Raw genomic sequence first — 13,360 nt, forward strand, 5'->3', positions numbered from 1 at the left:
GGAAAAGGAAAGGTGTCCCCAGCGGATGGAACAGCATGGACAAAGGCTTGCCACTGACTCAAGTTGGTTACTGTCTAAAGAAGCCCTGAATTTTGAAACCTTCTTGTGTATTTTTTGTGGGAGGTGAGACTGTCACAAAATGTAGTCAGAAGGGTAAATTCTCACCCTTCTTCCTTGGCTAGCAGGGTAAGCGCCAGCTCTGGATGACTTTGGATTAAATCCAGCTTTGTCTCTGACCAGCTATGTGGCCTTGGGCAAGTCACTTCACTTCTCTGAGCCTCAGTTGTCACACTGTCCCCCAAGAACCACTTACTGTATCGCTCAGTAAAAATCAGAATTCAGTGGGGTAATGTGTATAAAGGTTTAATACAGGCTTTTCCAACACTACTGACATTCTGGCCTGGATGATTCTTTGTTGTGAGGGGCTGTCCTGTGAGTTGTAGGATGGTTAACAGCATTCCTGGCCTCTACCCACGAAATGCCAGTAGTACCCCTCACCCAATTTATGACAATTAAAATATCTCCAGACATTGCCAAATGTCCCCTGGGGGGCAAAGTCACCTTAGGTTGAAAAACAGCAGTCTAATGCAGTGCCTGGCATGTAGTAGGAGCTCAATAAATGTTTATTCTCTCTTTCCCCTTTACGTCTGGAGAGAGCATTTGACTCTTGCCCTCTTGGAGCAGGGAGGGCCTTCAGGGGTCACTGCGCAAATAAGGAAACAGTACTTAGAGAGGGGAAGTTAGCAGCCGAATGTCACAAGGCATGTCATTGGCAGAATGAATTAGGTAGAACAGAGACAAAGCAGCCTTAATAAGAAGTCCCCAAAACACAAAGGTTTAAATAAGATAGTTTATTCCTTTCTGCCAGAGAGCCCAGATAGAAGTGGTCAGGGGCTGCTGGAGCAACTCTGCCATTCTCAAGGCATGGCTTCTACCTCTGGGTCTCAGGCAGTTGTTCCACTTGTTTCCATTTCTAATTGGAGAGAAAGGAAGGAGGTCAGGAGGAAGTGGAGGGACTCCCCTTTCTTTTAAAGCACAAAATTGAATTTGCAGTATTACTTCTTCTTATATGCTATTGGCCAGACCTTAGTCACATGGCAACACTTATTGCAAGGGAGTCTGGGAAATGTAGTCTCTGGCTGGGGGCCATGTGTCCAGCTAAAACCTGGGGCAAAAAGTGGGGAACGATCACTGGGGGACAGTCTTACCATACAGACAAGGTGAAAACCCAAGATTTCCTAGGACTATGGTTCTCTTTACCACATCAGGGCTTTCATCATTCAATCAACAAACACGAGGGTGGTGGTTGTAACAGTAAGTTCAGCATGTAGAGGCGGACATTCATCCTGTGTTCACTAGGTGTCAGGCCCTTGTTAAACACTTTCTACTCATTGGCTCCTGTAATCCTCATAACAGCCTAAGGAGGGAGGTTTTACTGTTCATTTCATTTGACAGGTGAGAAAACAGGTTCTGAGATGTGAAATAACTTGCTCAAGGTTTCAGGGCTAGAAGGTGGCAAGGGCTGACTCGAGCTCAGATATGCCCAACTCCTTGGCCTCACCCTGGACCCAGCAGCCCCCTGTCATAACCTGAACTGAGGTCCTCTCAAGAGAGCTCAGGAGAACTGGCTCAAGGCCCCTCCAGGTCACCCCAAGGGTGACCTGAAGTGATTTGACTCCATGAGGCAGCCTTCTTCAACGGGGAGGCCCTTGGGTGAAGTGGTAGCTGGGTGCAAGCCTCTGTGTGGCCTTGACCTCTCTGAAGCTGAGTTTCCTGTGGAGACAAGAGCAACTGTGCAGAGTAATGAGATGACTGCTTGGCAAAATGGGCAAAAATTCTATGGACCTCTTGGCAGGAAAGTCAGATGCCCTCTTGGAACGGGGAGGCTGCTGGGATCTGGAGGCAATGGCAAACAGTGTGCGGCCCATGTTGCATTTCTGCAGAGGTGAACGTGACTCCGTGGAAGGGGTGGTGTCCCCTTCTCTCTAGGGCAAGGGGGAAACTGAGGGCCTGCATGTGGAGAAGGAAGAACAGCCACAAGTTGACCTCATCTGTCCTGAGCAGAAGAAAGCAGGGCCTGCTGGGATCTGGGGAGAGGCAGCTAAAGTTTCTGGGAACTAGGATGTCACCTCTTTGAGCAAAGGATCTCATAGCCGTGGGCTCAAATCCTGGCTCTGCCACTTGCTCACTGTGTGACCTTGATGAGTCACTTTGCTTCTATGAGCCTCAGTTTCCTCACCAGTCAAGTGGGGACAAGAATGGTATCTCCTGGTATTGGGGTGTTGTGAAGAATTAATGAGTTCATGTGTGCCAGCAAAGGCAGCCCTCTACGATGGTGGTGGCCTTAGTATAAGCAGAGTAATGCTGTCTTGACTATGGCCTGGCACAGCCTTGGTTGAGCTAAATTCTGGGATGTGGATGGAGGAGTCTTGGGTGGAGAGAGTGGCTGGTCTCCATGGACAGTTGAACCAGGGCCCTTGGCCTCACCAGGCAGGCAGGGCTTTCATGCAGCCTGGAAGGTGGCACACAGGCTGTCAGGGCTGGTGATGGGAGAGACGGGTGAACCCTAGAGGCTGGAGACCATGGTGCTCTCAGGCACTGCTTGAAGAGATCTTAGCTGCAGTGGAACCCTAGCCCTCAGAGGGCATGGAAAGGCAGGCTGGGATGTGGCCCATGTTCTGCCCCATACTCCTGGGTCCAGGCAGATCAGGTGTCCCCAGACCCTCCACAAGGCCTCTCAGAGTCCCTGGAGGGGAATGGAGGAAAGCACCAGGTAGAGTTGTCCCAGAATATGACTGTCCTGTTCCCACTGCCTGCCTGGCCCACAGTAGGTGCTCACTATATACCCGCTGAATGTGTGAATGGATAAATCAAGGATTCTGCCACTGCCACAGACTGGCTATGGGACCTCAGGTCAGGTTTTTGCCCTCTGTGCCTCAGTGTACCCATTTGTAAAACAAAAAGGTGGGCTGGATAGTCACAAATGTCCCTTCCAGCTCTGGATCTAGGTCTCTGCTACCCTACTTGCACCCCTTACCCTCTCCAAATCCCAAATGGAAGGCATGCAACGAGTCACACAGGAAGATGCAGAAGTGACCTTTATTGCTGGTGGTGGAGGGTGATGAACATAGAAACCACTGTCTTGACTGTGAGGAGAAGGAGTAGCTGAGAGGAACCCTTCAGGCTGGGCTCAGGCTTTCATTCCAGTTGAATGGTAGCAGCCTCTTCCCAGAGGGAGATGCCACAAGAGAACACGGTCAAGCTACTGGGAATTAATCTGGAATGAGATCACAGGGTGTTAGGCCATTGACCGCAAATGGGGCCCTTATGGGCACCTGCTAGTCACCAGACCCTGCTGTCCAAGCTGTTTCCCACAATACCCTGCAGGCTCTAAGGCCTTGGAGAACGGACTGGCACCTGTGCTTTGGGGTCTTTCTCTGGCACCTGGCACTGAACCATCCTTATCCCCTCACGCTCCCCATCTCTCACCTTTGGAACAATGGCAGATGTCAAAAGACTGATCAGAGGTCAAGACTGGAGCCAGGGTTCAAGGCTCAGTATCTGGTCAGGATCATGGATCAGTCTGAGATCAAGGTCAGGTCTCAATCTATGGCTAATATCAGGTCTCAGTCAATAACTGAGGTCAAAACTCAGTCTGCGACTAGGATCTGGGCTCAGAGTGTGTATGTGATTAAGTAAGGCTCAGGGTTCAGCACGTAACCAGAATCAGGGCTCAGCCTGGGACTAGGGTCAGGGCTCAGTCTAAGACTGAGATCAGGACTCTGCTGCTAGAAAAACAAGAGAATCCAAGCTTTGCTTCGGCTTCACCGTAGGCCCCTGAGAGGGAGCCTCATCCTCCCTCAACATGGGTCACAGAGCCTGGCCTCTTACCAGCTAAGGGCATCACAGTGGTCCTCCTCATCTGCCCTCTTCAGACAAAGATTTGCGGGGTGAGTCCCTGCTGAAGTTTATCTGGAGGAAAAAAATCAATAGCAGCCTTCAGTCTCCACGAAGTAGAAACCAGACCCCAATGACTACCACTCTCCAGTGGGTCAGTCTAACAGCCATGGTACCTCAGGCATGTCACTCCACCTTTGTAAGACTCAGTTTGTTCATCTGTAAAATGGGTATAATGACAGTACCTACCCCACTGGTTTTGTTGTATCTAATGAGATGGTGTACACAGAGCACAGAGTAATTGCCCAAGGAGCTGGACCTGTGACTATTTTCATAGAAAGGCCACCTCCAGGTCCCTGACACATTCGTATACCTCATTTCTATTGCTCCAGCATCCCCAGCAACTCCAGCTATGCCTGAAGACCCACAGGCCAAAGAAATCCCTCAGTGGCTAGGGAAGTTCCAGCTTCTTATAAGAAGGGAAAGAAAAGGGAAGGTGTTTCTTAGCAATGTCCATTGGATATTAGGCTCTTTATGCATTTTCTTTTAATCTACTCCTCAACCCCACAATCTTCTTTTACCTGGGAGGAAACCAAGTCTCAGAAAGGCAGAGCCACATGACCAAGGACCCACAGTTCTTAAGTAGTAGAGCCAGGATTTCAACTCAGATCTGGCTCATCTTCTTTCTCACATCATTCTGCCAGGCAGCTTCTACAAGTTTACTGAGGGATGATGGTAGAGCGCTCTCAAAGGCCCACAGAACCCCCTCCATTCAGCAGGGAACCCCCCAGCCACATTCTCCCAACTTGCTCAGGACATTGGGTTTCTCTGCTTCTCCAGGGTCTCCTGACCAGACCTGCCTGTGGCGCAGGCACAGAGCTGCATGCCTTCTCTGGGGAGGCTGCACAGGGAACAGCCCCACTTCCCAAGGCTGTGACTTACCGATCATGTTCTGAACAAACTCCACATCCAGGGTGGAGACGAAGATGCGGACCAATGGGCACATCTGAGGGGGGCGGGGAATAGAGAGGGAGAGAAGAGCCAGAGAAGGAAAAAGGACAAATCCATTATCAGCTGGGCACAAACTGCCAGCCACTCACAGAGATGCTCATCTCATGGGATCTTAGAACCTTTGAGCTTTAGAATTCCAGAACAATGGAAACCTAGAAGTCCAAAATCTGAGAACCATAGGACACTAGAATCCTAAAACCATAAAACATTAAATTTTAGATTCTTGAGAATCGAGTGTTAACATCCTAGAACTCTATACTCTCAGAAACCTTGAACTTGGAACCCTGGAATTTTAGAGTCAGATGGGGTGCTGGGAACTGCAGGGCAGTGTTCCTCACAATTTTGTGTGCAATTCCCTGGGGATCTTGTTAAAATGCAAACTCCAATTTAGCAGGTCTGGGGAGGGGCCTGAGAGTCTGCATTTCTAACAAGCTCCCAGGTGAGTCAGCCAGCACTGCTGGCTACAGGACCACACTTTGAGTAGCGAGGTTCTAGTTCAGTGAATCACAGAGCCATCTGCAGGATTTTTCTTCCATAAACCCAGATTCCTAGCCTCCTTACAGAATGACTAATTCAGAATCTCTGGAATTTGGGACACACAGTATATACAGTTTTGTATGATGCCCAGGAATTCTGCGCATGGTACATAAGATTTTGGATGATGTGCAGATGAAAAACCTATTTTATAGGCCTGTGTTTATTTTTAAAATTAATTATATGATAAGTGATAGTGATTTCCGTTCATGGCAGGGATTTAAATTTCCTTTTGAAAATAAATGTATTTAAATACATTTAAGTAAGCAAACTCTGTTGATTACAGAAAAATATTAGCTAAAAAAACACATTGGTAATACATGGATATGGCAAGTGCCTAAAGTTTGGGACTCAGTGATTTCAGCTGTCAAGCTTCTGCTCCCCAGGCCTTCTCCCTACTACCCACCCCAGCCCTTCCCCCCAGGCCCCTCCAGGCTGAGTAAAGGAGGGCCAGTGGGCCAGTTCCAGCTGACAGCCCAGTGAGAAATTTACACTTCAGAAGGAAAGAGGACCAGAAAGCACAGCCAGGCCTGCAAATGTCACATTGACTCCCCACCACCACCACCACCACCACCAGACCTGGCTCTGGGCCCCCAGGAATGGAGGAGCACGCACCTGCTTCTCTATCAGGAAGGACACAGTCTTGCTCAGGAAGCTGGCCATCGTGTCTGCAACCTTTTTGGTCACATCACTGTGGCTGCAAAAGAGAGGGAACTCATCAAGCACGGTCAGGAGGGCAGAACAGCTAAGCAGCAGGGGTGGGAGAGGGTGGTAGATGGCAGAGCACCTTGAAGGCGGGTAAACAAACTCCAGGCACTCTGAGATGCCTTTATAAGCACAGTGTCTCTATCCATCACTTAGAACCCCATGTCTGACCAGCCGCTCACCCCAATACCTCATGAGAGTCTCATCACAACCCCATTCATTCATCAAACAATTATTTACAGAGCAGCAACTATGTGCCAGGGACCAAGCTAGGCAGGGACATAGGGATGGGCAAAGCACCAACCTGGTACCAAAACATTAAACGAGTCTTGTTAAGCCTGGCTCCTCCCCACCTTCAGCTCTCAGAGTAACTGTCATCTCCTCCGGGCAGCCCTCCCTAACTGCTCACCTCAGGGAGGGCTTTGTATCATAGTTCCCTGTTAAGTGTGCTTGAGGGCTCTTTATTGATGAACTGAATGCTTGCCTGTCTGCCTTTCCCTGAGGATAATATGCTCCGCAAGAACAGGACCCTTGTTGTTATCAATCAGTTCTACGGTGCTAAGAACACTACCTGCCTGGCTCATAGCAGGTGCTCAATACATTTTTAGCTGAAAGAATGAATGAAGTAAACATACAATTAAATGTATAATGGTAACTTGTGACAAGTACTCTGAACGGTGAGAGTAGACACCTTCGAGAGAGAATCGGAGGAAACTTGTTGTAGATCCTAAAGGATGAGAAGTTTGTGGAGTGGGGTGGGGGAGGTGTTCCGGGTAGCCAGAACACATGTGCACAGGTCTGGAGGTGGGAAAGAGCGAGTTAGAGGCACAGAGCAAAGGCCAGCATGTCTGGAGCAGGGTGAGCAAGGGGACAGTGTAGTGATATGAGGATGGAGCCAGATCATGCAGAGCCTAAGTGGCAATAGGAAGGGCTGGGATTCCATCCAAAGTGGAAAGAAAAGCCCTGAGGGGATTTGGAGCAGCAGAATGGAATGCCGTTTTACATATACACACACTGAGACCCAGAGGGCGTCCTGCAGGGCTCATGCTTGTGAATTTTCATCCCAGTCTGTCCAAACTAACATTAGGCCATGGAGCTTTTCTTTAGTTTTAGGGAGATCTTTAGGCAACATGTGATCAGATCCCTTGTGGGGGTAGGGTGGATTCACTTGTGCTCATGGCCCAGCCTTATTCCCTGCCAAAGCCAACCTGCCCCAGTCCTCAGCTTCCAGAACATTTCTCCTCTCCCAGCCACAGCCAAGGTTGCCCTTTCTCCCTCCACCTTCTTCCAGGAGCCAAACCTACTCTTTCAATCACATAGTTTAAGATGTAGATTTTGTGGATTAACAGGGATCAATGATTTAAATGAAGAGGATTAAGTTTTCAAGGTCCCATTTCAGAAATTTTCCAATGGGTGGAGAACGATTTGGATACAATCTGCAATTAGAGCCCGTGGTGAGCACGTACTCCTCTTCCTCCCTCCCAACTGGAGGCAGAAAGGTAAATATAGTTGTTGTTATTGTTGATGATGATGATGGTAACTGAGAACATTACATAACAATGAAGGGGTAATTCTTCAAGAAGACATAGCAATCCTAAATATGCATGCACCTAACAGTAGAGCTTCAAAAAGCAAGAAGCAAAATTCTGATAGCGCTGAAAGATGAAATAAGCAACTTCACAACACTCCTGTCTCAGTAATGGAAAGAACAAGGAGACAGAAAGTCAGCATGGATATTATTACTGAGAGCTTAGTATGTACCACGTTCTATGCTGAACACTTGTATTTTCTCATTGGGTCAGCTCAGCAGCCTATGAGTAGGTATTACTGTCATCTTCAGTTTACAGATGTGAAAACTGAGGCTCAGCGAGGTTAAGTTGGTTACAAAGTTATAAGATAGTGGCAGAGCTGGTATTTGAACCAGGATCTGTCAGATTACAGAGTCTAAACTCTTTTTCACCACATGTGCCACCTCCCAGGTATAGGGATAGGGCTGAAATTAGGGGTCCTCAACTCCTCTGAGAGCTCAGCTCTACTGAAAAGGATGGACCTTACCTGCCCTGCAAGGTGATCGAAATGCTGTCTGGGTCACTGCTGCATTCTCCCAGGACCACTTTGGAGACGCCAGTCTCGGCATTGGTTTCAATTGTGACACCAGTCAAGAGGTCCAAGGAAGCCTTCAGGTTGACTGTCTGGCGAACAAGAGGCCTGCAGGAAATAAGATTCACAGTGAAGACAGTTCTAGAAGGACCTTCACATTGCCAACATGGGTTCTTCCACCTGTGTGGACATTATCCAAAATATCTATGGATAATGTCAACATTGTCCATATTCTTTATGGGATTAACATATTTACATTAGGGGCTTCTTCTCCTGACTATGTGGGTTTGGTTTATATGAAATTTTTATATAGCACCACATTAATAATTAAAATTATAATAACAGCTAACATTTATTGAGCACAAATTGTGCGTTAGGCAGTTTTAAAAGGTATTTTACCTGTATTAATTAATTTAATCATTACAGTAATACCATGAAGGAAAAGTACTATCATTATCTCTATTTCAGAATGCAAAAACATTGGTATAGAGAGGTTAAGTAACTCTCCCAAGGTCTCAGCTAATGAATCATGGAATCAAAATGCACTTAATTTATAAAGATTTTATCCACAGGTGCTCATTTCCCTATCTCTCTCTTTTACACCAATTACTATACTTTAAAATTGTATTTTTCACGCGTGCCCTTTATGGTATACTATACATTACTGTATGCATTTATCTGTAATGTCTCTGCTATTTAAAGAGCATCTTGAGAGACAAAATAATGCTGGAGAAACTTTGCCAACAAGTTATAAGTGTTCATGTCTTCTCAATTTTTGCAAATTTTACAGTTAGATAAATGTTTTGATTCCAGATATATATCTTTAAAAACTTTTAAAGGTTAGAATTTTAGACTGGAAAGACCCCCTCACTTATAGATTAGGAGACTGAGGCCCAAGGCCACAAAGCAGTATGAAAAAGTGCCTGATTCCACTGTGGAGATCCGTCAGCTATGCTGCACTGCCCCCCACCCCACCCCAAATCCCAGATTCTCACGCGTACTCACAAGATCAAGGTGACATCAGCGGTGATGGGGAGCCTCAGGGCAAGGCCTTTGCCGTTAGGAGTCAATTCGGCTTTGACATCCACAATGTGGGCATTGCTGATTTTCAACCTGCAAAAAGCAGAATTCCACCTTGTCACTCCTCATGACAACCATTCGCTGAGCACTGCTTTAGCCAGCCTTGTGCTGGGCATTTGGGCCTCCCTACCCATGCCTACTTCGGTCTTTCCCGCAGCCCTCTTCAGAGGTTTGGTTGGCTCCATTTTATGGCATGGCATACGAGGATCAGACAGAGGTGATTTCCCCCAAGATTCAAAAGGGGAATAATTGCCAGAGCCATAATTTGAACCCAGAACTGTTTGACTCCACGTGTAGAGCTAGCGGGTGTGAATTCCAGTTTTCTCTCTCCTGAGCAGATTCAAGCTTTTATTCTCAGCTATATTTGGAGAAGAAAGTCTCATTACTTGGAAAATGGAATTCAGGCACCAGCAAATAGATGGAGGTGAGAATGAAGAGAATCTTCACCCTGACCCTAAAATTACAGAATGTGGAAGCTGGAACCTATGCAGTGCCCAGATTGGCCCTGTGACCCCACCTTTAATTTACTCAAGTTCTGGTGGACATGGCCTTAGACCAACCTTAGCTCTGGAGGAAAAACAAGGTTTGTCACCTTTCTGTCTTTCATCTTAAACTTACATATCCCCACCAAAGATATGTGTTCCATTTTCTAGGAGCAAAGATCTCCACCATGAAACACCAACTCACCCCAAAGACTTATACTTAGATGAAATGATGTTAGAAATGGCATCGTTCACTGTTTTTTCAACTTCCTGGAACTTCTGCTTGGCCAGTTGCCAAAGCTTGGATTCCTGAAGCAAGGACAACTCGATCTTCAGTTTCTCAAGGGTAGCTGAAAAAACAATTGCTATTTAGTGTTAGGCACCACTTATGAAGCAGTTACTATGCGCCAGGTACTAGATAAGACTATTTGCCTATGTTATTCCATTTAATCTTTGTAACAACTTGATGAGGTAGGTATTGATATTATCTACATTTTACACATGAGGAAATAAAGAATGAGAAGTTTAAGAAATGTGCCTAAAGTCACACAGCTACGGAACCCCTGTTCCTTCCGTACTGCCTTCATATTAATATATACTCATTATTCATCAACAAAGTCATAAATCAATTGACCAGGAAATTGATAATGATTGTACACCAGATTCTAGTAGTGACTTGGGGGACGATTGCTCTAAATGAGATGTCCACTCAAGTTTGAAAAACTAAGTCAAACGAAATGGGAGAGTAAACTAAAATACAGAAAATCTAGAATCAAGGACAAAATATGGCTCTAACTCATAAAAGTGGGAGTCCCAGGATAAACGCTTTGCAACAGGCCCAGAGAGCAATAACTCATACAGGAGCGGGAGGACAGAGTGTCTTAATGGGAGGTCTCCAGAGAAAAGAAGGATTAGACAGAATATATGACATGGCAGATGTAAAAGAGTGCATATTAAAAGAGTTAATGAATGATATGTGTGTAAAATAATTCAAGGCAATCACTAACTCAAGGAAAAACAAAAGACCGTACAAGAAAAAATATATAATCATAGCACTGCAACTTGTCTCTGCAAAGGACAATATCTACCTAGTTATAGCGATGCAAATAGAAAATGCCAACTTAAACAAAACTATGTCTGGTCCTATAACTCACTAGGTGACCTTGACCCAGACACTTCTGTTTCTGAGCTCAGTTTTCTCAGCAGTGAAATGAGAGACTGGGTCCCTTCTGTATCTTTGAAGGTTGACTGAGCCCTGACAAGATTTGAAAGGCAGTCACTTACAGAAGTTACTATAAAGGATGCTTGTCAATGTGCTGTTAATATTTCCAGAAAATGAAAAGAAAGCAAAGTTATTTTAAGAAATCAGAATAAAAAGGCGATGCAATTAAATATAAAAGTGGGTATACAGTTACCTAGTCTAGGTAGAGTTAATTTCCAATTAGTTAACACAAATCAATAAAAAAAAATTAAACAACCGGACAGGATAATATGCTAAGAATATGAACAAAATGTTTGTTAAAATATGTAAAAAGCTAAAAAATATTTCTTAAATGAGTGGATTCTTCCATAGAGAAATGTAAAGTGAAATGAATTACGATCTTTCATCTATGAGACTGGCAAAACCCTTAAGTTGTCCATACCAGTGTCAAGGGAGTAGGAAGAAAAGTACTGTCATCGACTGTTGAAGAAAATGATAATTTAAGGGATCCTTTGTCAGCATCTACTATAATTTAAAATGTGCGTGCCTTTCCAACTTTTGAAATCTCACTTTTAGGAATTTATCCTATGCATATATTGGAAAAAGTTTACCATGATATAATATGTAAGAGGATATTTATTTAAACATTGTTTGTTTATAGAAAAATAATAAGTAAATCAGCCAGGAACTGAATAACCAACCACCTTTCCCAGGAAACCACCCATACAGGGCAGCCCCTGGTAATGCAGGCATAGCATTTAGAAGGCCGGCTTCTGGGTGCCACCTGTTATCAGCCTTGTTGACTCACCGTCCAATGTTTTGTCAACAGTCTCAAGTCCTTTATCGAGAGCAGGTCTCACATTGCTCACAATATCATTCAGGTTGTTGCCAAGATCCTCGAGAACAGACCCAGAGGTCCCCGTGAGCAGGCCGCACAAAAGAACAAATTTCCAAAGCTGAAACATCTTGTCCTGACACCTGGACATTCATAGGAGAAACAGGAGTGAAAGTTACCCGGAGGGAAAAGGAATCTTCAATGAGCACTTACCACTCTTACACTTAACATTCCTTTAAGACGGATGTGATTGTCTCCTGTTTTACAGATGGGCAGGCCAGGTAAGAAAGCTAGAGAAACTTGCCCAGAGACACACCCCCAGTGAGTGGAGGAGCTGCGATTGGAAAAGTCACACTTGACTACAAGCCCATGCTCTTTACACAAAGGTCCTTTCCACATGCTGGCTTCTTTGCCTGAAACATCTGTCTTTTTCTTTGCATTTTTTACCTAAATTACTTCTTATTGATTCTCTGGCTTTAGTAAGACATCACACCCTCTATGAAGCCCATTCTAGGCCCCTCCTCAGAGTTTAGGGTAGGGGGCTCTGTCCCACCACTTTCCTGCTTTTGTTCTCGGATCAGAGTCCTGCATACCAATTACCTGATGACCTGTCTACCTTTACCATTAGGCTGTGAAGTCCTTAGAGGAGGAACTGTGAGTTATTTCACTGCTGAATCCCCAGCCCCTTGTAAAAAGCCTGCACCTAATACAGTACAACAGATCAATAGTTGCTGAATAAAAGTATGAACAAATAAATGGGCACCATATCATGACCCTGCATTGCCCATCAGTTTGACACTTCTCTGAATATAATCTATATCTATCTCTTAATTTTCTATATTGAAAATGTTACCAATCCAAGCAGCCCTATCCCTCTGCCTCTTGCCCTCAAAACCTTCAGAAGACTGCCTTGTAAGGTACCATCAGGGGGAAGCCTGTCACTCACAGGTTTGGAGGAGGATGCTCACGGACACTTGTTCCTCTGCACGGTCTCCTGGGATTCTTCTAGGTGGTGGTGGCCCTTATATTGGTGGCTACAGGATGGGAGATTGCCCATGGAAGCAAGCCCTGGTTCTGGGGCCATCCAAGGAGAGGCCAAAGAAAATAACCCCTGTTCAGGGTGAGCAGAGAGACTTCCATCCAAAGGTCACCTAGGATGCTTGAATTGGAATGGATGGATATGGGGAGGACCTTCTGCCAAGACTAAGACCGATTCTCATGGAGCCTCCAGCTGCCAAATTGGTGGCCATTGTGGGTGAGGGTTGGGGTAAAGACTAAGAGTGGGCAAATTAGAGAATTGTTAGTGAGAACCTATCGTGATCATCCATCTTAATTCTGTCATCATTTGGAAACTGAGGCTCAGAGAGGGGAAGCAACCAGCTTGAGGTCACCCAGCAAGACATGGACAGAGATCAGACCAGAACTGTGACCTACAGAGAGTCACAGTCAGCAAGCAGAAAGGTCATTCTGCCCTATCCTTCTCGGTGTCTGTGTGCTTTCTACAGCATCTCTCAC

The 13,360-nt window shown here is 45.6% G+C and overlaps 1 protein-coding gene across 1 annotated transcript; it reads right to left on the bottom strand.

The window, feature by feature from the left end:
- Positions 1-3,083: 3,083 nt before the first annotated feature.
- On the bottom strand, positions 3,084-12,833 carry BPIFA2 (BPI fold containing family A member 2). The gene is made up of 9 exons (XM_074317789.1): positions 12,792-12,833; positions 11,819-11,988; positions 10,015-10,159; positions 9,253-9,360; positions 8,203-8,355; positions 6,058-6,139; positions 4,840-4,903; positions 3,892-3,972; positions 3,084-3,277 (listed from the first exon to the last, which is right to left on the bottom strand). The coding sequence occupies exons 2-8, from the start codon at positions 11,973-11,975 to the stop codon at positions 3,932-3,934; spliced, it is 750 nt and encodes a 249-aa protein (XP_074173890.1). The 5' UTR covers positions 11,976-11,988; positions 12,792-12,833; the 3' UTR covers positions 3,084-3,277; positions 3,892-3,931.
- Between the last annotated feature and the right edge of the window lie 527 nt (positions 12,834-13,360).

The sequence above is a fragment of the Rhinolophus sinicus genome, linkage group LG13 (assembly GCF_036562045.2).
Source record: "Rhinolophus sinicus isolate RSC01 linkage group LG13, ASM3656204v1, whole genome shotgun sequence".
NCBI lineage: Eukaryota > Metazoa > Chordata > Mammalia > Chiroptera > Rhinolophidae > Rhinolophus > Rhinolophus sinicus.